This window comes from Agelaius tricolor, unplaced genomic scaffold, assembly GCF_023055355.1.
Source record: "Agelaius tricolor isolate 1412-34295 unplaced genomic scaffold, bAgeTri1.0.p SCAF_38, whole genome shotgun sequence".
In the NCBI taxonomy this organism is placed as follows: Eukaryota; Metazoa; Chordata; class Aves; order Passeriformes; family Icteridae; genus Agelaius; species Agelaius tricolor.
The window spans coordinates 4207489-4231278 of NW_027269298.1; the positions used below are offsets into that span (position 1 = coordinate 4207489).

At 46.4% G+C, this 23790-nt stretch overlaps 1 protein-coding gene across 7 annotated transcripts in view; it reads left to right on the forward strand.

The window, feature by feature from the left end:
- The window catches only part of DAB2IP (DAB2 interacting protein), a 156874-nt gene that overhangs the window by 43812 nt on the left and 89272 nt on the right, over positions 1–23790 (forward strand). For all 7 annotated transcript variants that reach the window (XM_071454441.1, XM_071454436.1, XM_071454443.1 and 4 more), the window contains 2 exons: positions 674–777; positions 17512–17630. In XM_071454441.1, the coding sequence (XP_071310542.1) occupies positions 674–777; positions 17512–17630 (223 nt within the window). Of the gene's footprint in view, positions 1–673; positions 778–17511; positions 17631–23790 lie in introns of those variants that run through there.

Below are 23790 nucleotides of genomic sequence, written 5' to 3' on the forward strand. Positions count from 1 at the left end.
ATGCAGCTTGGAAATAAATCTGTTTCTCTGAGTTCCATGGTGCTTTCAGAGAGGGTTTTTGAACTGAGGAAACACCACCTGACAATGCTGTAGCTGACCTGTCCTATCATTTTTCTAAATCTCCTCAGTGTTGAGCATAAGTGTTAATTTTACCTTTTCAGCCCTCTCCCTTCCTTGCCAGTGGGGAAGGAGGTAAGTATTCCTATCCTCATTTTATACTTTATCAAAAGCAGGATTTAATTATTTTTTTCCTGGCTCCAAAGCAAATTGCTAGAGGAATTAGAGAGGTAACTTAAGCATCCTGTGCCTCTAACCCCATTAGCAGTTTCCCCGAGGAGGATCAAATCCACGAGTGCACGGGTCCGTACTTTGCATATAATTCTCACTCATCTCAATGCAGTTTCTGTTTACTCATCTGCAGACTGGAAATAATGATAATGCCAACCTGTCAGGCATTATCTGAAGCTTACAGTTGTATAAAAATGCTAATTGTTGAAGGTGAAAGTCCTGCTGGTGGAACGTTGCTCCAGGCAGGGGAAATGCGAGCGGAATCCGTGGGGTGGTCGCGCTGCCTCAGTGGGAGGGGGACCCCGCATTGTGCAGGGGCTGCTGGCACTGCTGGGCTGTCCCTGTGCTGCCGGGTTTGTGACTGTCCCTTGTGCTCTGTCCCCAGAGTCGCCCCCGGAGCGCTGCGGGCAGAGGCGCAGCATGCCCAGCGGCATCGCCGAGAAGAGCCCCAGCATGGAGCCCGCGGGCACCGCGCCCTTCCGCGTCACGGTCAGTGCCTGCCCTCGGCCGGGGCAAGGGGACCCGCTCCCCCTGGGACGAGAGATGCTGTGGGTGAACTGCTGAGGGGGGGACTGGCTGCTCACTCGTTTGTAGGGGATGGGTTCTGTCAGACACCCTTAGCAACAGGCAGCTGGCTGATGGATCCTGGTAGAGCAGCAGGGTTTGAATGGAGGCTGGAGCTGCACCTGGGAAGCTTTCCTGGACAGGTTTCCTTGGTGAGTCCTGGTGCAGTGTATTCCTGGGTGCATTTACCTGTCTGCAGCTGTGCAGTGTGTGCTCACACTCCTACAGAGAGAACATCTCCTCTGGAGGAACCTGTCATTAACTCACAGGACACCTGCCAAGCTGGCATTGCCCAGAGCCTGGGATCTTGTCCCAGCAGGAGCCTGGAGGAGCCATCCACTTTTTCCATGGCTTCAATCCCATGCTTTGAGGTGTCACTGGTTGTTCTGTACCATGACTACCTGTGGTCTTGGTGCTCCATGGGAAGGGCACTGCTGTGTCATTGACAGTCAGGAGCAGGGACCCCAGGAATGGGATCTGTCAGTGCTGAGCCCTGGCTGGCACTGCCTGATGTCAGCACAATGTGAGGAGTGTGAGCACAGAGTCCCCTCCCCACTCCTTGCTCACATCAGGGGCTGGCTCTTAGCACACACAGATATTTTTATTCAGAGAAGACACAAGTGGGCCTGAAGCAGGTTTGCTCCATGCAGGTTTTCTCTGCAGGCCACACCTTCTTTACAGACTCAGCTGCTGCTTACCAAACTCAGGGAGGCAGAACCAGAATTTCAAAGCAAAGACAATGGTGCAATCTGAAAAAAAATAATCTGATCACACCCAGTTCACCTGGGAACATTTGCATTGGTGAATGAGTCATGATTAGCAGTTTGGACAAGTAGTTTATTTTAGTTCTAGAAATTGTTCTTCCAGCCATCAGAACCTATTGATCTCAGTGAATGAGTATCCTTGAACCCTAAACAACTACTGCTGGTTGGTGAAAACAGCAAAACATGATGGGAAAATCTGGATTCTTCACAGGACTTGGGAATATTTTTCTTAGTGTCCCTGTAGTCAAAGAAAAGAAAAAGCAGTTTATTCCTTTCCAATGGCATATATCCTGCTTTTTGGGTTTTTAGAGAAGCTATTCCAGCTTTGAGCAGCTGGTGGTGGAACAGCTGATGTGGGATGCAGTTCTTTGCTTTAAGCAGCTCTGTTACTCAGTGTGGATTAAATAAGGGCAGCCATCACATGGGTAATACATGACATTTGTCTTCTCTGAGTTCAAACCCAGCCTCATCTCATTTCTCCCCTGCGCCCCCTCCGAGTGTCACTGCATTAATATGAATGGCTTCATTAGGTACAGTTGCTGCTGCTGCCCAGCCTTCAGCAGATGTCTGACTTTAGAAATATATTCTCCCTCACCTTCCTTCATTAACCAGAGGAACATTAGCAGTCAGTCCACTCCAGCCACTGGGAATAGTAATTAGTGCCTTAGTTTAGTGGTAATGGGATTATTACTTTTGAGCCTGCTGTTGTAGGTTTGGAAATTGTAAGCTTTTCATATTTTACAGCTGATTGTTCTTCCCTGACATCTCCATCATTCTGCTGTTGAGTCTCCAAGGGCCTGTGAAGCTCAGGAGCCATTGGTTTCAGCTATTTTGGCAGTGTTGCATTCCCAGATGCTTTCTTTCATTTCAAAACTAGAGCAAACTAGGGTGGAAATTTGGGAACTTCCCTTCCCATACAGAAGTCTGCCAGGCAGGTTACAGATAATTGGGCATTGTGGTTTTTGAAAACAAGAGCTCCTGGTAGTTTTTGAATTATAGAATATAAACCTTGAAAATCAAGTCCTGTTCTTACCCCTTCTCCTGAAAGAAATTTTTAATGAAGCTTCTTAAACTTGGAAAAATCTCCTCTAGTCCTGGTTATCTCGTGCTGTACAAGAATTATTTTCCATGTAAATCCCTCCCTTCACTTCCATGCTCTCTGAGCTCTGTGTGAGCTGATCCCGAATGAGAAATTTGAGGCTCCAGCCGCAGTGAGGCTGGACCTGAGCTGAGCTCCTTGTCCTGCTCTCAGAGCCAAGTGTTCAGATTTCAGTCCCCACTTGCAGTGGGCATCTGGCAGCAGCTGCTGATGCTGCAGGGCTGGAGACACCAACGTGGCTTTCTCCATGGCCCTGGTTAAAGCCTTGCTTGTAGGAGAAGGCAGAGAAGTATTTTGCCTCTCTGCATTGAATCCCAATAGCTCAAGCTGTGAGCTGGGTTAAACCTGAAGTTTGTGGGGAATTTTGTCAGACTCAGGGGCCAGAAGCTGGGCAAGTCTGCTGAGTGCCAGTAAAACCCCTCCCTGTGCCCCCCTTGCAGGGAAGTGCTGCAGGGGAGGATTTGCTGAGGCTCACTGGGGAGGAATCACTCCCATCCCATCAAGCACTGCCATCTATTGACTCCTTCTGTTAGAGCCCAATTTCCTTCGTTTTCTGGAGAACAACCCAGGCCAGCAAAGTCCAAATTGCCAAAAAACATGAGGAAGCATCTGTATTCTGTCTTTTACTTGACAGAATTTAGGATTTCTTTCTCCAGCCCTTTAATCCTCAATTCTAGCATTAATGATTTGCTTTCCAGGAGCACCAAAAACACTTCAGTACTTCTGGTTGAAGCCACATTGGCCTCAAAAATCCCCCAAAACCCCACCAAAACAGTTTTTCTTCTCCCTGAAACATGAACTTGTTTTCCTGCAGTTTTCCTGCCTGGTTGGGCTCGGTACACAGCTGAATTTGCAGTGATCCATCATAAGCTACTCTTACAGCATTCCTCCATCTATCCTGGTTTTAATCCTTGATAAATGAAGTATTAAATACTAATGGCAGTAAATGGAAACTCCTGGAGAGATGAAAGTGAAGAGCCCTTCTGCCATTCCTCTTCACTGAACATAATCCTAAATAATGGGATCCCAGTTCAAGCTGCTGTGGACAAGATATTGAAGAATTTTTTCCCCAAGTTTTTGCCTGTGCATAATACACTTTATTTTCTTCCTTTTTTTTTTTTTTTTTTTTTTTTTTAAGCAGTCATGTAATATATATTATAATGATTTGAGAGATTCTTTGGAGAATTTATGTTCCTGTATTATGTGGAGAATGGAATGGCACTTCCCTCGGCATGATCACCCCTCTTTAATTGAAATGTAATTGTTTACTAAAGCATTGCAGCTCAAAGGGAAAATTACTGTCATTTTGGTCTGTGGCTGCATACATTAAAGTGCCCCTTTTGCAGGGATTGAATTTTAGGAGAATAGGAACATTATCACAGATGATATATAAACATAAAGCCATTATCATTAAATTGGCAGCTGCAACTGACTTTGGGTAACCAGTGCTAGTGGCAGCAAGAAATATGGAAATTACTTGGAGAATGTATTTGTCAGTTCAGTCACCACTTCTGCAACAGGACATGCTTGGAAGCTTTAGGGTTGTGAGCATTGTAGGGATTGGAAGAAAAATGAGGTCATTTTCAGCCTTTGCAGTTATTCCCAGTCTCCCTGGTACTGCTTGGCAGAAATCAGGAGGGCCCATCTGCCCTCAGGGGGGTTTGCCAGGTACCCCAGCACCAGACCTGGCACCCTGAGCATCCTTTGGGAGGAATTTCCAGGTTGGTTCTTACCACCCTCATTTTCCAACTGGGAAAACTGAGGGAGGGAAAACTCAGCTAACTTAAATTTGATCATTCTCCAAAGCCCAAAAATACATCCTGAGCTGAATTTCTTAATTTCTAATTCCCAATCCTGGTGTTAACCACTAGCTAAGCTATTCCTAATTACCTCTCTGAAATCCTCCTCAGTTTCAAGAGAATTAAATATTCTCCAAATTGATGCTGTAATGAGAAAATGTGTAAGTGGGTTCCTGGACTCCCAAGTCTGTGTTCCTAGGGCAGAAATGCCTTGACTTTCTTACTATCTCTGCCAGCACCTCATGTTGTCAAATTTCTAATTGCTTGTTATTTAAATTAGAGCCCTCTGCCTTATTTTTCTAAGTCATCTTATTAACATAAATCTGTGAATATTTTTGATCTTTAGTTTTTGCTGTCCTTTATGAGACATGAGATAAATTCTAGTTAAGGTATGAAGGATAAATTTCATTTTGAAAAAGGGAATCTTTTTCCCTACTCAATGCTCCCTAGCACAGGGATTGGAAAGTGAACCTGACTGTAAATATATTTTTAATTCTTTGAGTCTGACCTTGTATCTTGAATTTTTTTTTAAGTAAACCTGGAATTTCCAGTTGGGGAGTACTGGAAGGCAGCATGGTCAGAGATAGGAGGGACTGTCAGATTTCAGCACAGAGCTGCAGTCCAAACCACTGAGGATTTATGATGTGCATCAAGCAGGAGACAAGGATGACAGGATAAAAGACATGGTGCTATGACCTGCTTCACTGAAAGGGGCTCAGCAAGGCAGGGTATGGATTTTTTCCCTTTTTGAGCCGAGTATGTTCCAGGGAGGTCTCTTTGTCAGAGCCTGCAGCTGTCTGAAGGACAGTTTTAGAGAAAAGAAGAGCATAAGGCTCATCAACAGCTTAATTCACACACTGAGGGCGTTTCTCTGCAGAGTTATGAGTGATCCTGCTGTAGTTTTTGTGGGGTTCTGCCTGCTTTTGGTTGCTGTCCCTCTGTGGGGCTGGGGGTGGTACCAGGGCAGGGCTGGCTCTGCTGTGGGGCAGCGAGCAGGGGATGGGACTGACCTGGTGCTGCTGCAGGAGGAGCCTTGGGAGGCTCCCTGGGTTAACCTGCAGCTTCCACTGAGATGGAAATGCCACAAATCACCCATTTCTGTGCCCCAACACCACTGGAATGTGTTCTGGACTAGGGCAGGAGCTCACCTTGTTGCTTCCTGTGTGAAGCTTGGGCAGTGGATAAACAAGGAAATTTCTGCTTCTGGGGAAGATAAAGTCAAATACTGGGTGGGAAAGGGGAAAACAAATGTTTCAGGAAGCTGCCTGGCTCTGCAGAGGGTCCAGATTGGCACAATTCCATTGGTTTTGTTCAGCTCCAGATGTTGACACTTTCTCAGCCTCTGAGGATGCTGCACTGATCCCTCTGGGCTGTGTGAAACCCATGACTCCAGGCAGGGCTCAGGGCCCCAGGGGAACAGCAGAAAATCCTTGGAGTGGGACAGATTCCTTGTGCCAGGAATGAGAAGGGAAGCAGGGAGAAAAAGCAGCTCCAAACTCCCTCTCCCAGAAAGCCTGAGTGAGTTTTTGTGGGATAAACCTGTGTTGTTCTCCTGATTTCATGACTCTCCTCAGATCCCTCCATTCCTCCACTCCTGGGGAAGCAGTGGTGAAGCCAGATGAGAAATACCAACAGCTCCTATGTGTTTTCATGGAGAGAGCCCATGGGAGGAATATTTAACATTTAGGCAGTAAGTAGGGCTAATAGGAAATGCTAATTCACATTTCATTCTTTTGATCAGTGTATATTGAATGATAATTACAGTGATAGTACTTGGCACTTCTGTAGCACCTTTCATCTGGAGCTGTTAAAGTGTTCTGCCAATCTGAATGAATTCAGGCTTGCAGGCACTGGGGGGTTGCAGTTTTCCATAATGCCTCAAAATAAATGGGAAACTAAGGCCTGGGAGGATGATTCCACTTTCCACATCATTCAAAATCCGTGTGAAACAGTTGGGGCTGTGTAGTTCTGCTGCTGGTTGTCTCATAAGAAACAAAACCAGCTCAAGGCATCACTATAAATGGGGAAGGTGGTTTAAACCAGCCAGGTGACTGGCCTTTACTCTCTAAAACATGTTTGTTTGGCATTTTTGTGGTGTTTTAACAATTCAATATACACTTGGGTGCTCTGGTGTATTTTTGTTTCAATTCCCCCCACAAAGACAGAGCAACCATCTCAGATTCTCCCTGCATTTTTCAGCAACGTACTCGGATCCATCTCCATTCTTTAGAGACATCTCCTAAGGATGATTTGAGCAGAAATGTTCTTTTCAAAGCTACTACAGGAAAACATTTGATTCTGTTTCAGTCTCTTCCCAGGAAGCCCAAGTGCAAACAGCCTGGACTAATTGATAGGCTGTAGGGAGGCAAATGGACCTGACTGGTTTCATTTCTGTGGAGTGAATGAGAGGCAGAAGGTAAACAAACAAAAGCTTCAATTTGTTTAAACCTCTGGGCACTGAAAGCTCTCACATTGCTGGTAGCACAGAGAAAAGAGGGCCATTAGAATATCCAACATGACAGTGTTCCTTTAATTTGTTTCTGGGTCACAGATAAAGCATTGTCCTGCAGATATGAAAGGTAGGATAATAAACACATTCCATTCTCCCTTTCAGTAGCACTGGCATTGTGCTTTCAGAAAACAAGCCAGAGTGGAAGGCATTATCTGAATCTCCTGGAGACTGGAAGATGAGTGCCCATTGCATCAGGACCTTCATCTCTGAACTTCTATTGGGGATTTGCACTGCTTTAGCTCAGGGATGTTCAGTATTTGCTTAAATGCTGAATTCATTGCACTGGAATTCATAGAAATCTGTGTCATTGCCACAGTCACCCTGAACAGTTTTCAATACATTTCTACCAAGTTTTGTTTCTGAGACAGATTTTATTCTCTAGTTTAGACTAGACACTTCTCCCTGATTGCCAGAATATATTTTGAGCAATAATTCCTTGTTCTTTCACTGCAGATGGTTCACATGGCACCTGTGGACTTTGGTAATAATGAGGGTGCTGTGAGAGGGAGCCATGGGAGAGATGCCCCATCCCAGCTGGGATCAGATCCCAGTGATCCTGTCTGTGTTGTCAGCCCGTGGCAGTGGCTGAGCTTTAACAGACATGGAGGAGCTCATGGCCTTTGACTGGACTGTTTGGAAGTTGTTTTGGAGGTTTCTTTTCCCCTGCATTGCAGCCTCGTGTGAGGCAGTTTGTCCAGGTGGTGCCACTGTTGTTCCAGACCCAGCTGCAGGCACAGCAGCTCTGCTCCCTGCTCTCCTGGAGGCTGCACCGACCCAGGACACGGCAGCTGCAGAACTTGGATTGGTGGCTCTGGGTGGAGCACACTCGGGAAGATGACATTGATTTCTAGATACTTTTTTTCAAACTTTAGTTGCCATGGAAACAAGATTCCCTTTCTCCTCCGTGCTGTCACTTTTCCTCAGCACTGCACTCTGATAAGCAATAGGCTGTGTTTGTCCTCCCCACTCTCTTTTCCCAGTGATATTCATGGCTCAGGCATCAAGGATAATTTCAGAGAGAGTGGGGAAGCTCTGCTGCTTTTCCTGAGGTGCTCAGGTGTTCCCAGGGCTGGCACTCTGCCAGAAACTTTCTTGTCTTTATCTTCCTCCATAATTACAGTGGATCATATCTTCCCTGCAACGTTTTTCAAAGCACCAAGGAAATTAGCTCCAGAACTAATCATGTCTTTATTTCCTGAATGGCTCTGTGCAGTTCCTACATGGCTCTGCAGAATGGGATTCACCCTGAGCAGTGTAACCTGTCCCTGGCCCTGTCCCTCCCTGTCCCTGCCCTTGTCCCTCCCTTCATTCCTGCCTCTTGCCAGGTCACCTCCATGGCATTCCCATGATGGCACAGCCTGGCCTGGCTGAGTACAGAAATTTACTCTGCATTCCCCAAGGATCCCATGCAAAAGGTGAGGAGTGATGGGTACAGGTTGCTCCTGGACAGAGGCCATTTAGACACAAGAAGAAAAAAGTTTTTGCTGTTCTTAAGGGGTGGAGGAGGAGATTTTCATATCCCTTCCTGGGAAACAAGGGAGTGTCCCAGCTGGTGTGGCACTGGCTGGGACTGAGGGACACGGGCTGGCCCTGCCCTTGGGCCCTCCAGGAATGAAGCCTTCCTTGATAATTAGCAACCAAGTCAAAAATAGTTAAGGAAGAAGTGAATGACACTTAAATCTGCCTGATAGAATTGAAATTTCCTGCAGGGTGACAAAGTTCTGCTTTAAAGATAGTAAATCCACTGCTAATAATTAGGCAAGAAATAGTGACTGCTAAAACCCAAAAATAGGTTCTGTCACTTGCAATGTCTATTTTATTATTTTGAGGGATAAACCAGCAGTGAACTTAATTTTTGCCTCCAGTTCCTGAAGGATATTCTTTTTGGTTTATATCTTTCAATGTGAGTGTTTTAAGAGAATTGTCAGTTGTGCTGCCTCACATCACCTTCCTCAGCACCTCAGCCCAAAATCAGACACAAAGTACGAGCTGAGGAGGGAAGGAAGAGGAGTAAAGGTGGAGAAAAAGAGCAGGGAGTAGTCTTGCCTTGGTTTTCATTTCTCTCTGAGCTTTCTTAATCAAAAAGCTCTCTGATCTGTGTGTTCTGAAGGATGGAGAAAGCATGAAAGCCAGGCTGGTACTCCTGGAAATATCATATGTGTGTTATATTTATCCTCCCATTGTAATTTTTCTCCCTTTTTCCAAAGCTGTAAGTAGGAGCTGAATCAAACTGAAATAATCGTTTTCATAAATTCTGAGATGAGGATAAATGAACTTCATCTTCAGTATTTGCACAATGTCTGGGAAGTGAGTTGTCTAGGGAGGTAGATAGGGGAAATGCAGGGCTGATGTATCATCTGAGTCCCAGTTGGTATTCCCCACACCTTCACAAAAGTGAGCATTTTTGTTTGATTGCAGCTGTAATTATTGCTGAATACAAATGTTCCAATTTAAGCTGCAGAAATGTGGGGAAAGTCTTTGAAGCCAAGAGCATCTGCCTGGAACATGAGTTTCATATTTGAATGAGTAACTTTTACTGCAAAATTACACAATGAATCCCTACATTCAAAAGATAATAATATTTTTTTTTTACTCTAAACACATCATCTACCAACTGCTTTTTAAAATTTATTGGCTTGGCAGCTGGTTTTGTAGAAAATGTGTCACTAAAAGCACACAAGGTTTGTCAGTGCAAATGAGGCAGTTGGTGTTGGTACCTTCCTGCAGACTTAGAGCTGGCCATCAATTTTGGGGAGAATGGGGTTGTCCCTTCCAGGGTTTGCTCTGCCCCAGAGGTTTCAGGTGGAAGGGAGCAGGGAGGTGCCTGACACAGCAGGACATCCATGTGCTGCTCCAAGACCATACATCAGAGCAGGGAAAGCAGGGCTAAAACACACTCATGAGCCAGTTTATCTGCATCATCCCCAAAGGTGGACTTTAAAAGGGAGCAATAATGCAAAGAGATTGATGGAGATGGTTTTCCCCTCTCCCCTGGGTGTTTATTGCTCATCCTGGTGAGCTCTGGTACCTGTTTTACCAGGATTGGAGGGCTGGCATAGCAGTGAGCCCTTGAGCAGTAAGTAATCCTGGCTTTGCAGCTTATCTGGGCATAGTCAGTGTAGCAAATCACTTGGGCAGCTGTGCCTTCACTCCCTCCCTCTGTGCCTGCCAAGCCCCTCCGTTCTGACAGCAGCTCCCACCTGCTCTCCCACCTCCACCAGCCTGCCCTTCTTTCTCCATCCTTGGACAGCAAGCCTGAAGCGTGGATCTGCCTGGGGACTGGCTTTTAAAAGGTATATTCTCATTTCTGAGATTGGAAAGAATTAAATTAATCTCCTTTATATGAAAAAGTACCTTTTTCCTGAAATAGAAGGGCACAATGGTTGATGCCAACTATTCCTAGACAGGTTTTGTGCCTGGTGTAGTTGTCCTGAGCCCAGTGACCCACTGGAGCTGCCCCACAGAAACAGCTCCAAAGTGCAGCTCTTGAAAGCTCCTGGGCTCCTTAGCCCTTGGCAAAAGCCCAAGGGACCTGGCTCAGGATGTTTCAGAGTTTTGGATACAGCAGACTGTGCTCTGGGCTGGGGACTCCCTTGTGCTGTTAAACAAAGAAACTGCTCCCTCCCCCTGGAATCCTCCTGCAGGTGCCAGCCTGGCTTGGTGTCCCTGGGCCAGGCTGTCCCCAGCTCTGCTGTCTTTGGGTGCATCACTGGGTTTGCTCTTCAAGGTTGCTTGCATTCTCCCTGTGTCTCTGTTTCTGCATCTTTCATCCCTGATTGCTCAATTACCCTTCTCCTACCTTCCCAAGGAATGTTTATCTGTCTTGTTGGGATGTGAAATGTTGACAGTGTGATAATTACAGAGCTGGGAACAAATAATCCAGAGTAGTGTGGGTTTGTTTTAATAGGAGAACAAAAGAATCCAAATTGAAGAACCAAGTGATCCCTGAATAACAGCAACTGTCAAAGTGTTGTTGTCATCTGGGCTCCTCCTGACTCTTGAATTCCTTTATCCTTTATTAATATCTCACCTGTTCCCTGTCCATGATGACTCCATGGAAGTCATCAGTGCTAATGGGAGAATCCAGACCCAGACTTCCCAAGGTTTCTGTTACTTTACCAAAGGCTGGGAAGGGAATCTTCTCAGAACAGAGAAGGAAGAGAGTGAAGTTCTGCAAAGAAGCAGATAGCTGAAAATACCAGGGAGAATGTGCAGAACTGAGAATTCTTTCTCCAGGGCAGTGGGAGAAGACCCCCTGACCAAGGCAGTTTCCACAAGATAGGTAAAATCTTTATGAAAATAGAGCTCAAGCAGCAATCCTTTATTGGCCAGAGGTGGGAAAGGGATGAGATGTTGTGTGGTAATGTGTTCTGCTACTGCTGCTTCTCTGTGATTTGCTGATACTCACATGTGTGAGATTTGCCACATTCATAATTAACCCCCAGTGCCTCTCATTTGATGTAATTCCAGCTTTCCTGACCCCACACTGTCCCCTGGGTGACCTGGGGGACATCAGTGCATCTTCATCTGATTTTCCAGCTGGGCTGAGCTGGGTGTTTGCAATGACACTGCAGATCTGGCTCATCTCTGGCCGTGGCAGGGCAGTGTTGCTAAGCAGCACTTCCAGCACGAGCTGCTTCTCCCCCTCTGGGGCTGCTCCATGGCCTGGCTCCACAGAGCCCCTCTCATGATCCTCACTGCTGGATCTCCATGCTTATCCTCCTGCAAGAGCATGGGTCTGACCACAGAGCGTGGAGCAGCAGGATTGGAGTTTTTATTGCCAGTTACCTCTGGCCAGGCAATGGCTTTGCAGCTGTTTTGTCATTCCTTTGGGGTTCAGCCTAATTCCAAGACACTTCTGTCTCAGAGGGGCTTTCCTTATCCCTTTAGAATAAAGTTTTAGGGTGACATCAGTCAGAGCAAGTGGTGGTTCCTTGCTCCTGAGACATCAGGGGAGGTTTAGATGAAATATTAGGAGAAATTTCTTCATGGAAAGGATTGTCCAGTGCTGAAACAGCTGCCCAGGGATTTGCCATGTAAACAGAATGTGGAGGTGTTGGTTGCTAAACTTGCAGAAGTGTCGTTTCCTAAGGTTTCTGCAGGTTTCTCATAAGTTTGGGGGTGTCTTCAGTCTCAGGGCTGGCACTCTCTTGCCTCCCATGACCCAAGTTCAAACCAGCCCCTGTGCAGCCCTCAGGTATCCTGGAAATGCCCTTTTTGGGGCAGGGAATCCCACAGGGGCCGTGTGCTCGGTCACCTGCACAGAGCCCTCCATCAGCCCTGACAGAGCAGAGCTGCAGGATGGCAAAGCAGCTTACAGCACCAAAGTTCAAATCAAAAAGAGCTGGCAGAAATAAATGATATATGAAGTGTTTGAGGGGCTACAGACACTTCCAGCCCTGTGCCTCTAACACTGAACAAATGAAAAATATTTGATCCATAAAGGTCAGTGCTGTAGAGAAATTCCCTTCCTGCTCTGCTTCAGTCCAGGGACCACTCAGGGGATTATTTCTATTCTTGGGCTTCCGAGAGGCACAAATGGTGCCTAAACTCAGCCTCGGGGTTGTTTTGGGCTCTGCATTCCTGGGGTAGCTCAATGCAGTTGTGTTCTACAGAGAGAAGGGTAACAATGTGCACTTAGATGTCTTTACCTCGTAACAAATGGCATCAAATGTTCCCCTAAAAACGTTTCTCTTTTATATTGAAAGCTGGGACTAACATTGGTAATTGTAGAAATGGGTAAACTCACTTGTTTGGAACATTTATGGCTATAAAAGGATGCTTAGTGTTGGCACAGCTCACTTGTTTCCCAAATACAAATATTAATTATCCATTCAGTGGAGCCTCAATAAGAGGGTATTTCCATGTGCTGTGGAGGAACAGAAAAAAACCCCAAACTAATTCCAGAATTAAATTAAGTTTAATATAAAAAATAAAAATTGTAAATCCCAGAATGAGGATGGGTCTGCTGGGAAAGATTTACTCCCAGTTTTATACCTTATCCCTGACATAGCAGAACACATGGAGACCTGGGATGAAAGGCTGCATTGCACACTTGTACTCTCAGCAAACACTTATTTATAGCAGTTTCCTTATGATGAGTAGTGAAAAAATTCCTGATGTCCTCTCATGTCCCCCAGAGTTGAGATTTGCTTGAACTAAAACAAAAGATATGGAAGAACTAGAAAAATAACCCCATCTGTTCAGTAGTTCCTGTGATCTGCCTTTGTGGGGGCTGTTCTGCGTGGGTTTGGGGTGAGAGCAGGAGCCAGGTCTGTGTCTGTGCTCCTGTCTGACCATGCCAGAGCCCTCCCAGTGCCCTCCCAGAGCCCCAGGCCAGACCCTCACTCTGCCCCAGCCTCTCCCTGTTTTCCTGGCTTAGAGGACATGGGGAGCTGCCAGGACTCTTCCAAAGAAAGCTGCTCATGAGGCATCCAGCCTGATTTATTGATATATCATTTTTAAAATTTCATCTCTATTGTGTTTCCATGGAGCTGAATTTTTACCTTTATAACTTTATCCTGTGGGTTCTCTGCGAGTGAACATTATTGGTGTGGGAGTCAGCTCCAGACACAAGACTTGCATCATTACTTTGTGTTTAATAAAACAGGAGCTCCAGATTTTGCTGTCATTAACACTCTGCTCAGTTTTGTCCCCCTCCCTTTTTCTCTCTCCTTTCTAGTTTTTTTTTGTGTTGCCCCAGGGTGTGTAGAATTCTACAGTTCCTGCATCTCAAAGGCATATGGTGCTGATGGGTTTGCACATATGCTTTAAAAGTATTATAATACCAAAAATATTCAAACACTATAATAGAATATAAGATTATTTCCGGGTTCTAGAGTAATTGAAAATGCCAAATTTGATAAGGAAGAAAAATTTAAATGAGTCCCACCTTCCTCAGTCTGCAGTGAGATGATGGCATTGGATTTTGGGTTTGTCAAATATGTAAGAAAAGACCCAAATCAGAGCAGATTTAGTTGTGCTGTTTTGAATTGTGCCATCCTGTTTTAGCTGAAGTTGCTGTGGTTGTGATTAAGCCATTCCTCAAAAGGATTTGTTTTGTTTTCTTCTGCCTTCATTCTTTGTGTCTTATTATGACTTCAGTCAGCTCTTGTGATTAGAGCGATTGTACTCCGGGCTCGGAGATGTCAGAGGCAAAACAGCAGAAACAAAGCAAGAAAAGCAACGCCCTTGCCCTTGAAAAGTGAAATCAGTGCTCACTGTGTGTTCCAGAGAAGCTGTGGCTGCCCCTGGATCCCTGGCAGTGTCCCAGGGACACCCCCAGGACGGGGCTTGGAGCACCCTGGGGTCTGGGAGGTGTCCCTGCCATGGCAGGCGTGGCACTGGATGCTGTTGAAGGTCCTCCCAAGCCAAACCACTGTGATTCCATGGTTCACCCCTTTTCCTTGCCAGGCCTGATGAGTTCTGTGCCACTTTGCTCTGTGGGATTTCAGGGATTGCATGGGGCCGTACTCTGACCACAGTGATTGCCTCTAAAGAGCCTAAAAGATTTCCTCTTGCTCAGACCTTAGGCTGTGCAGGGATGAATTTATATAGCTGGTACCTCTGCTTCCATTGTAATAGATGTTTCAAGATTTATTCTAGCTGAAGGGATTCTTGGGCTCTGCAGATTTCTATTTTTTGTCATTTCATAGAGATTATTAACTTCTGAATGAAACCTTTCTCAGTTACTAGTTTAATCTTTGCCACGATATTTTTACTGGTGGTGAATGCTGCCCACACACAGGAAGACACAATTCTGCCCTAGACAGCTCTCAATATAAACTTAAAAGTGTATAAAGAACATGCATGCAAAGGGCAGCACTTTAATTGCTGGAACTGCCAAGAATGCAGCTCAGCTAGAGGAGCAGGCAATGCTCAGAGGGTGGGATTAGCCTTGTTTGTCTGGAGATCAGAATCAAATGTTGTTTAAAGTCATAAATGAAGAAGAAATGGATCATGTCCTTATGATCTCACTAGGAAAGCTCGGCGGTCACACCCCAGGTCAGAATATCTCTCTTGTATTTTCACAGACAAACTTCTGTCTTTTTTTCTTACCCCACCTAAAAATTACAGAAGGTATTCATTCACACATTAGGCTTTCTGATCTCTGGTGTGCACTATGGAGGTGCAAAGTATCACTATAGCAGCATCATTTATCAGCATTAAAATCTCTGACATCTCATTCTCCCAAGGAAGCTGGCAATGAAAATGGAAAATGGCTCCGTGTGATCTCCTTCTGGTGGCAACAAATGTAAAAACAATGGCAAACAGAAGTAATGTCTTGCTACAACCCTAAATTCTAATTTCCAAATCCTACACGAATCATGGAACAGTTGTGGAGATGTGGAATACACAACTGAGGGGGAAAATGTCACCATTGGTTGTAGAAGGCATTTGGGTTTTTCCTTATCGATGCCCTGTCCAGAGCTCAAATCTACTCCTGGACTGAAGAAGGGGCTTGATAAAATGAGGACATATTTGTGGGTGGGCTGGCAGTGGTTAAGGAACTCCAGTCTCTCATTCCTGGGCCAGAACCTTCTCAGCAGCAGAGTTTAGGGCAGTATCAGGTGTTTGGCCAGTTGTATACTTTGAATTTTCCCTTCACACCAAATATTGGCCAGTGTCCATAGCAGGCAGCCAGGGCCTGGTCCAGTCAGAGGAGCAAGAGCATGGGGAGTTGATAGGGTGAGTGTGGGGCTGATATCACAGTGATAAAAAGAGTGTGGGGCTGATACCACGCTGATACAAACAGTGTGGGGCTGATACTGCACTGATACCGTGAGTATGGGGCTGATACCACACTGATACCATGAGCAGGAGGCTGGCTAAGGTCTGAGTACTGAGGGAAATATCTTAACAATGCTCTAGATAATGCAAATCCTCAAATTTGCTTTTCACAGCCATGTTTCTCTGTACTATAAAATTCTCTAAAGGTATTTCTCAGGGACAGAACCCTTTTGAAAAGGCCTTTGTTATCTGCCACGTTGGCTTTGTGCAGTATGACAGAGTGTACTATGTGATGGCCTGTGTGTTATACCTCCTGCTATTTCAGTCATGCAAATAGCTCCGGGAGAAATATTCAGTCCACACAGATGCATGTTACATAGCTCGTTTGTAAGTAAAGTGGCACTTGATAAATGTGAAACACCTTTGGTTATCTAGATGTTTGAAATTCTTGGTGCACTTACGAACAGGGAGTCACTTCCATAATAAGAGCCACACAGAGTGCCCAGGGAGATTTTGCAGCTTGAGAAAGACATAATGTGAGCCGTGAATATCCGAGGTGGGGAAGGAGTGTTTAAATGGCATGAACAAATGACAGGCTCCATAGAAGTTAGACTGTGATTATCGCCCTGCAAGACGTATTAAAGGTATTCATTTGTAAAAGTGAGCTGCTAAGGATCCATTCCTGTGTGCTGAGTGGAGAAACTCCTGAGGCTCCTGCCTGGAGCAGAGGGTGCGCTGTGGGCATGGCTGGGATGCTGCACTGGGACTCTCACTCACACTTGTCAGGATCTGGGCTCGATCCCTGGGTGTCTTCCCCCTTTCCTAGGGCTGGGGAAGGGAAGCAGTGTGTGCAGAGCCTCAGTTCTGCGGGGATTTGCTGAGCTGTTCATGTGGAGATGATCTGTTTCTTTAGTGTGATGGTCCATAGAAGGAACACGCCTTCAGGCTTCACCCCCAAATCCTGCTTTCTCTTTAAAATGCCCCCAACTTTCCCTGGCCAAAGTGCTTGACCCTCTCGCACCATTCTCATACACTGCAGATGCCGGCCAGCACAGTAGTATAACGCTTTTATTGCCTTATTTAGCGGAGAGATTAAATGTAATGTTCAGATTATGTAGAACATTAACTCCTAACAATAAGCAAATAACACATTAGAAGCTTCGCTATTAAAACGTTCGGTGCTGGCTCTGCCGTGCAGCTCTCCAGGAGCCGTGACTTATGTTCCGTGAGGGAGGAGGCTCGGCGGAGGAGAAGGAGCGAGCCGGGGCCTCTCCTGGAAGGTGCTGCCGGTACCCCGAGCCCACAGGCGCGGTTCGGACGGGCTTTATGGAGCTCCATCCGTGTAGCCGCAGCCGCTGAGCCCGGCTGTGCCGGCCATGGCCGCGGATCCGGGGGGCTCGGAGCAGGTACCGGAGCTCGCCCTGCCCGTGTGCCCGCCGTGGGTGGCGTCTGGGCCGGGGCGGCCGGAGCCGCGGGCAGCCCCCGCTCCCGTCAGAGCCGCCATGTGCCAGTCTTGTCTTTCAGACGGGATTTTATGGGAGCTGATGGTTGCCAGGGCAACGGAGGCTTCGGGGAGTCTGGCGCGCCGCAGCCCCGGCCGGGAGCGCCGGGAGCAGATGTTGGCTGACGCCAGGCGCTGCCAGCGCCGCTCATGCGGGAGCTGCCCAGGACGCTGTGCCCGGCTGCACGGGCGGCTCCGCTCCCGCTTCCCGCTGCCCTTGCCTTGTAATTTAGTATTCTTGTCTCACCCCACAGGGGTTCCTCAGCCGTCGGCTTAAAGGCTCCATCAAAAGGACAAAGAGCCAACCGAAGCTCGATAGGAACAGCAGCTTCCGGCACATTTTACCTGGCTTCAGGAGCGTGGACCATGAAAGGTAAGGGGACGTTTCGCGGAGGGTGTGGGAGAGAGGAGGATATTGATTTTTCCAGCTCTTGTTAAGATCTTGCTTATCTTATTCAGAGCGAGGGCTGCGTCTCTGATAGAAGTAGACTTGGTTAATTGCAAGAGGGGTAGTTTTAATTTGTTGTTGAGGGAACGGTACAAGCCCTCCCTTTTCAGGGTAGATTCCAGGTGCAGAGAAGCCTGACTGCTCTGCTTTCTTTTCTCCAATAAATCCTAAATTGAGGCACCAGCGTATAAATAGCACCGAGATGCAGCAGCCAGAGCCGACTGATGCAGGTGAGGGAGGGAGGGGAGGGATGCTCCCGCACTGGACTGCACCGATCACAACTGGGTTACACACGGTAGGAACAATACCGTGGAACAATAACAGCCATAATCTCCCCAAATCCCTGTCTCCCCCTCACACACATCCGTCTCCATCCCGCCTTGGCTGCCGTCGTTACACGGAGATGGAGCCTCGGCTGTGGCCGGAGCTGCTGCTCCTGCCCGAGCCATGGCAGGAGCTCAGCCCAGGAGGGATGTGTTGCAGGGAATGTGCAGATGGGTCTGATAAAGCATTTCATGTGGGATGGGCAGTATTGGAGCAAATTGCGAGTAAAATAGACGAGAAATGAGATCTTTGAGGTTCTTCAGCTGGTTAGAAAGTAGAACAGCTCTTTGGTGGATTTGTGTGTATTTATGTCTGTGTAGATTATGTTAGTGTGAGCATGAGATAGGCTCCGTTCAAGGTAAATTCATGTGCAAATTCACATGCAGATCAAGGTCATGGTTGGGGAAGATAGATTCCTTTACCAACCACAAACCAGTGGTTTGCTTCCAAAAGGAAGATCTTTCAACCTTACACAAATTATTTTGGGGACTGACAGAAATATTGAAGTGCTAGGAAAAGTCTGTCTGAAAATTCCTCCGGGCTGGACATACCCTGATGTAACCGGTTGAGAGCAGAGCAATTTAATCTACCAGGATGGTACTTGAGAACCCATTGAGTAAATGCTTCACTTTGAAAAGCAATGACAACTTACTTTGTTTTAGCTGTACTTATTCTGTGCAGGGCCCATGAGCTGCTGAAGCTCGCAAACAACAATTGTCAATCTGGATTTTTCCTTACCTGACCTATTGCAGCCTCCTAAGCTTTTCCCTTCTAGATTGTGCAGGTGAAATGATTGTGCTGGTTAGTGCCGAGTAGGATTTCAGGGATTGCTGGCTGGGCAGACAGAGTTGGTTTGATTCCCGAGCTGCAGTTTTCCCAAACGCTCGAGGTAGGGCACTGTGTTCCAGAGGGAAGCGAGAGGAGCCGGGTGCCGGGAATGTGCCCACGGTGCTGCTGGCTGCTCCAGGAACAGGCAGATTAGGCGAGGTTTCCCTTCTACCTGGATGAGTTTTGTTTCGTTTGTGACTTGGCAGGATAGGACACGGGATTTAACTGTTCTGGCCAGCCCTGCAGCCAGAGTCATTTTCCCAAATTAAGCCTTGTAATTTGCCTGCCCTCCCAGCACAGCAGCCCGGGGGCTGGCTGGGCTGCCCGAGACCCAGATGTACTGCAAGTTCTCCTTAAAGAGACGCGGGGAATCCTGGAGTGCATTTGCAGTGTAGAGCTTAAAGGGTGGATTAGAGCAGAGGTGGCACTTGGCAGCCTCGAATAACCAAGGATTTGCTTATATGAGTATGAGGATCTGAAAATGAATTATGCCTCTGATGCCCGAGACTAGACCTTCTGTTAGGCAGGCATCTCTCAAAAGTGCATTTCCTCTGTGATTCACAGACATCCCTGAGCTGCAGGACACTGGGACTCAGAGGCTCTGACAGCAGGCTCTTAGTCCCTCGCTGCCATGGCAGTGTCAGATCTGTCAGGTGAGCAGGACTCCTCTGCAGGAGAGCTTGGCCTTAGGGACTGTTGCTCTCAGAGAGGTGAAAGCAAAGCAGCAGCTGGGCCTCTCAGTCATGCAGTGAGGCTTTGGTTACAGAAGATAATTTTATCTTTCTGAACATTCCCATCCCATTGTATGTGCACAATGTATATGAAAGAGCTCAGGTCTCTCAGATCATTCTCATGCATTTGCTGCTGTGCTTTTCTTGCTTGTAATCCAAGAACTGCTCCAGAGAAGCATTTGGTATTGGAATATTCGCCTCTTAAATATTTGATTCTTGACTCCATCTTGTATGGAAGCTGATTGTTCAGGAACCACTCCTCTGCTCTGGAAGTCACCATTATAACAGTGCTCTGTTCTGGAGCGTGGGCCAATTTTTGTGGGAATGCCACAGCAAAATGAATAGTGCAGTAAATTCAGTCAAAACACTCCAGGTTGAAATATTGTGCTACAGTAGATCCTAAATGCTTCTGTTACTTGGCTTCTTTGTATCTTAATGGGTGTTCCTGCCTCTTAGTTCTTTTTTTCCCCTTCCTTACATGTCCTGTTTATCCTGCAGATGAATATTTGAAATACATGAACTGTGCACATGCATGTTCAGGCAGATAATGACACGGATGTGGTTTGTGTGTGGAGCAGAGGATGTAAACAAATCTATTTCACTAAATTACTGTGGGGTTCACAGGGATGCATTTGGACAAATTTTGCCAGTCTTGTGCATACTGTTTTTTTTCCTGTTACAGTCACAGTAATACCATTACTGATAGTAAAAGGAGCAAAATCACAGCAAGTGTAACTCACCTTCTGTGTGAGAGGTGCACTAATATGGTACAATCAGAGTATGTAAATATGGGATTTAAAGGAGGATTGTGGAATGAGTGTTCTTTCAATTTGCTGGCTGGTTATCTTGCTTGTTAGAGCTAAAAAGGGTTCCAAGAAGTGGCTTTTTGCTAACAATGTCTCCTGCCTCCTGATTTATTACAGCAGCTCACTAAGTTTTTATCGTGGAGCGCTGAATGCTTGGCTTTGTAGTGGCCTCTGGAATCAGCCACAAATCAAGCATTTGGCAGATGAATTTTTCTTAATTGGACCCACATTTCTCCTACAAAATTTGTGATGGAGAAAATTTCTGGGTTGGCCATGGAGCACAGGGCATACAGCCAGAGAAGGGAGAGAAGGTTGTTCTGCTGCAGTTGTTCATTATTGGTGGGGATGTATTGCTGATGGTTTTCTGGTAGTGGCAAAGGTGATTTTATACCAGCACTGAGAGGGCAGGGCCACAGTAACACCCTGTGGACAAGTGCATTCAGATTGTCTTGATTTGGTGAAAAATGGGTACTCTGGGTAACTCTGTGTTCTGATGGAACCCCTGAACTGATCGTTGCTGGAGACACGTTTCCTCAGTGCACCTAGAATCCATTTAATGCTACTCTGGAGTACCAACATTTGCGATTATTTTGCAAGGTTTTTGTTTTTGTTTTTTATAATTCCAGGAGATAACATTCTATTTAAGCTTTTATTGGCACTACAAAAGCCTGAGCATATGGTTGATTGTTAAATGAGCCTCAGCCTTGGAAGGGGTACAGCCCTGCATTAATAACAGCAGCAACTTGCACTACTGAGACTTCCTCTTTAAACTCCTTTTTGTCTTTAGCCCATCCAAAATTTTGACTTCTAACCCCCAGAGAGAAGAGGAATTATACAAGTCATACTGCAACTCATTTAGTTTCTACTCTAGTGCCCATGCTGTCTGTTGTGGGAGCTTTCCATGTGCACAGAGCTTATTTTGGTGCACCAGGAACTGATGCTGCTCCTGCAGCAAACTTAGTTTTGGTGTTCTTGGAGATCTAATTTGTTTATTCCCAACAAACCTGATATGCCAAATATCTTTAGGCAGGATGAAATTGGTTAAGTTTGCTGAGAATCTGGTGAGTGCTGCATGGTGAAGGAAGAAGTTGCTCTATTTCCTCTGGAACTGGAAAGAGAAATGACTCACCCTGCAGAAGTAGGACACTGGCAGACCCCAGAACCACGGAGGGCTTTCAGATCTGGGTGAACAGTGCTGGAGAGCTGCTGCCTCTTCTGGCTCCTGCTTAAATGGTATTAACCAGGGAAGCTGGCTGAGTAGGGAAACCCACAGCAGAGGGAACCCCCAGCAGGGTGGCACTGACAACTTCAGAGAGCCGGGCTCTGGTTTTGAGTGTGATGAAAATATTGAGGGAACACTGTGCAGTTTGTGGGGGGGAACCATCCAGCCCCAGCAGCAGTGACTGAAATGCAGAATAAAACATCTTGCACAGCCAGGCACATCCAGCAGTGCCTCGTGTGACACCCCATGTCATTCATGCCAGAGGTGGTGCCTGTCCCCACTCCCCCCACATCAGGGAACAGATTTCAGCAGAAAAATCAAGATTCAAGGACAGTCTCAGAATTCAGACTGCCCTCATGCAGTACCTGCATTTATATCAAGGCTGCTTTGTCCTGGAATAAGCAAATCAGCCTTTTAATGGGGTTCCTTTGCAAAATATTTCTTGAACCAGAAAGTTAATTACTGATCTCTAATTAGTGGCTGTGTTAAGAGGCTGGAGTAAAATCAGAGAGAGCTGCTTTGAAGGAGAGATGCAGGAAGAAATTACCATTTCTCTCCATAAACTGGGATGTTCCTCATCTTCTTCTCATGGTATCAGGAAGTTTAGACATTTTAAAAAGGAGAATGTTGTTAATGGAAAGAGGGCATTTTGAAAGGACTTTTCTGGAAGGCATTGAAAGAATCATAATAACTCCAAGGGGGACAGAGATGGAGTCAATCATTGATTGAAAGCAATGTGGGGCCTCTCAGCTTCTCCCAAGGCAGCAGCAAGGTCCCAACTGTTCCTCCTGTTCATTTCACTTTTGCAGATACCTGTGAAATTGTATCAGAAGCTGCCTGAGGTAGATGCATTCCCATTCTCAAGGGATACAGAAACACTTTCCTTTATCCTACACATCCAAACCAGCTTACTAATTGAACAGGGGGTCATACCTAAAGCTTGCAGTAAAGACTGCATTATCTCCTGGTAATTCTTCAAGTCATAATAAACGTCAGGGGGAGGGCTAAGAGGCTGGAATGATTTTCATAGAGTCATGGCAGAATTTTCACAGCCTTTTTCCCAGTTGTGCACTGGCAGCTTCCTGCCAGCCCCGTGCCCCACGGGGTGCAGCCGGCGCGTTGACTCGACTCAGAGTCACGGAGCAGAATTAGAAAATCCTTCCTGCTCGGGCATATGCAGCACTGCTGGGATAATTGGCTTCATGCATCTTACAATTAGCTTGCAAAAATATGTTTTGCATCCCTGACCTTTTCTCTATACGCAAGGCCAATGTTTCCCTGTCCTGCTTAATTACAAAATAGAGCCTTGTGTGAGGAGGGAGATGACATTGTTGGATCGTCGGCTCTAATTTGACGAGACATCATAATGGGGAGTTTTCATACCGAGGGCACTGAATTAGTGTAGCGTGAAGCCACATTTCTGCAAACCTACTAAATAAGGAGAAGTTAATTTTCTGCTCTATCTTTTTGACATTTGTAATCAAAGCATTGTATTCCAGCTGCAGATGGTTAGCACATGAGGGATGTTTGGGAAACGCCGACAATCGCCAGCCATTGTCTGCGCGGCCGAGGATCAGGTTGATTAATGGATACAAGGATGCTCGCTCTCATTTTGCTGCTCTCCCAGCCTGAATGCACTTTATTGACTCGTGTGGCCACTGCCTGGCAGCTGGGATGTGCTGCTGCAGCAGTGCACACCCCAGGGTTACAGGCAGAGAGCTCTGCCCGTGTCCCTGGAGCACAGACTGAGCCGGGGTGACAGCTGCACTGAGCTGTGGCCCGTGGTGTCGGGATCCTCCTCAGGTGGAAGACAGATACTGCTACTCCATTGCATCAACGTTTTGTTTCCAAACAGACCATTTATTCTGACTTTGCCCTGGTGAGGTTTTCATGTGCATGAATTTCAGTGCAATTACATTAGCATTACTCTTCATGTCAATAACCTCAAAGGAAAAAAAAAGAGAAAGAAAATGCCATCACTGCAGCTTTTCTACCAGAGGATGCTTTCTATTCCTTCTAGACTCTTCTCTGCTTTTCTAATTATCATCTGTTTACAATAGATACTGAGATACTTCTATCCCAGGCTTAAAACATCCCCCTGCCGTGGGCAGGGACACCTCCCACAGCCCTGAGCAACCTGGTCTGTGGAAGGGGGTGGAGTGAAATGAGCTTTA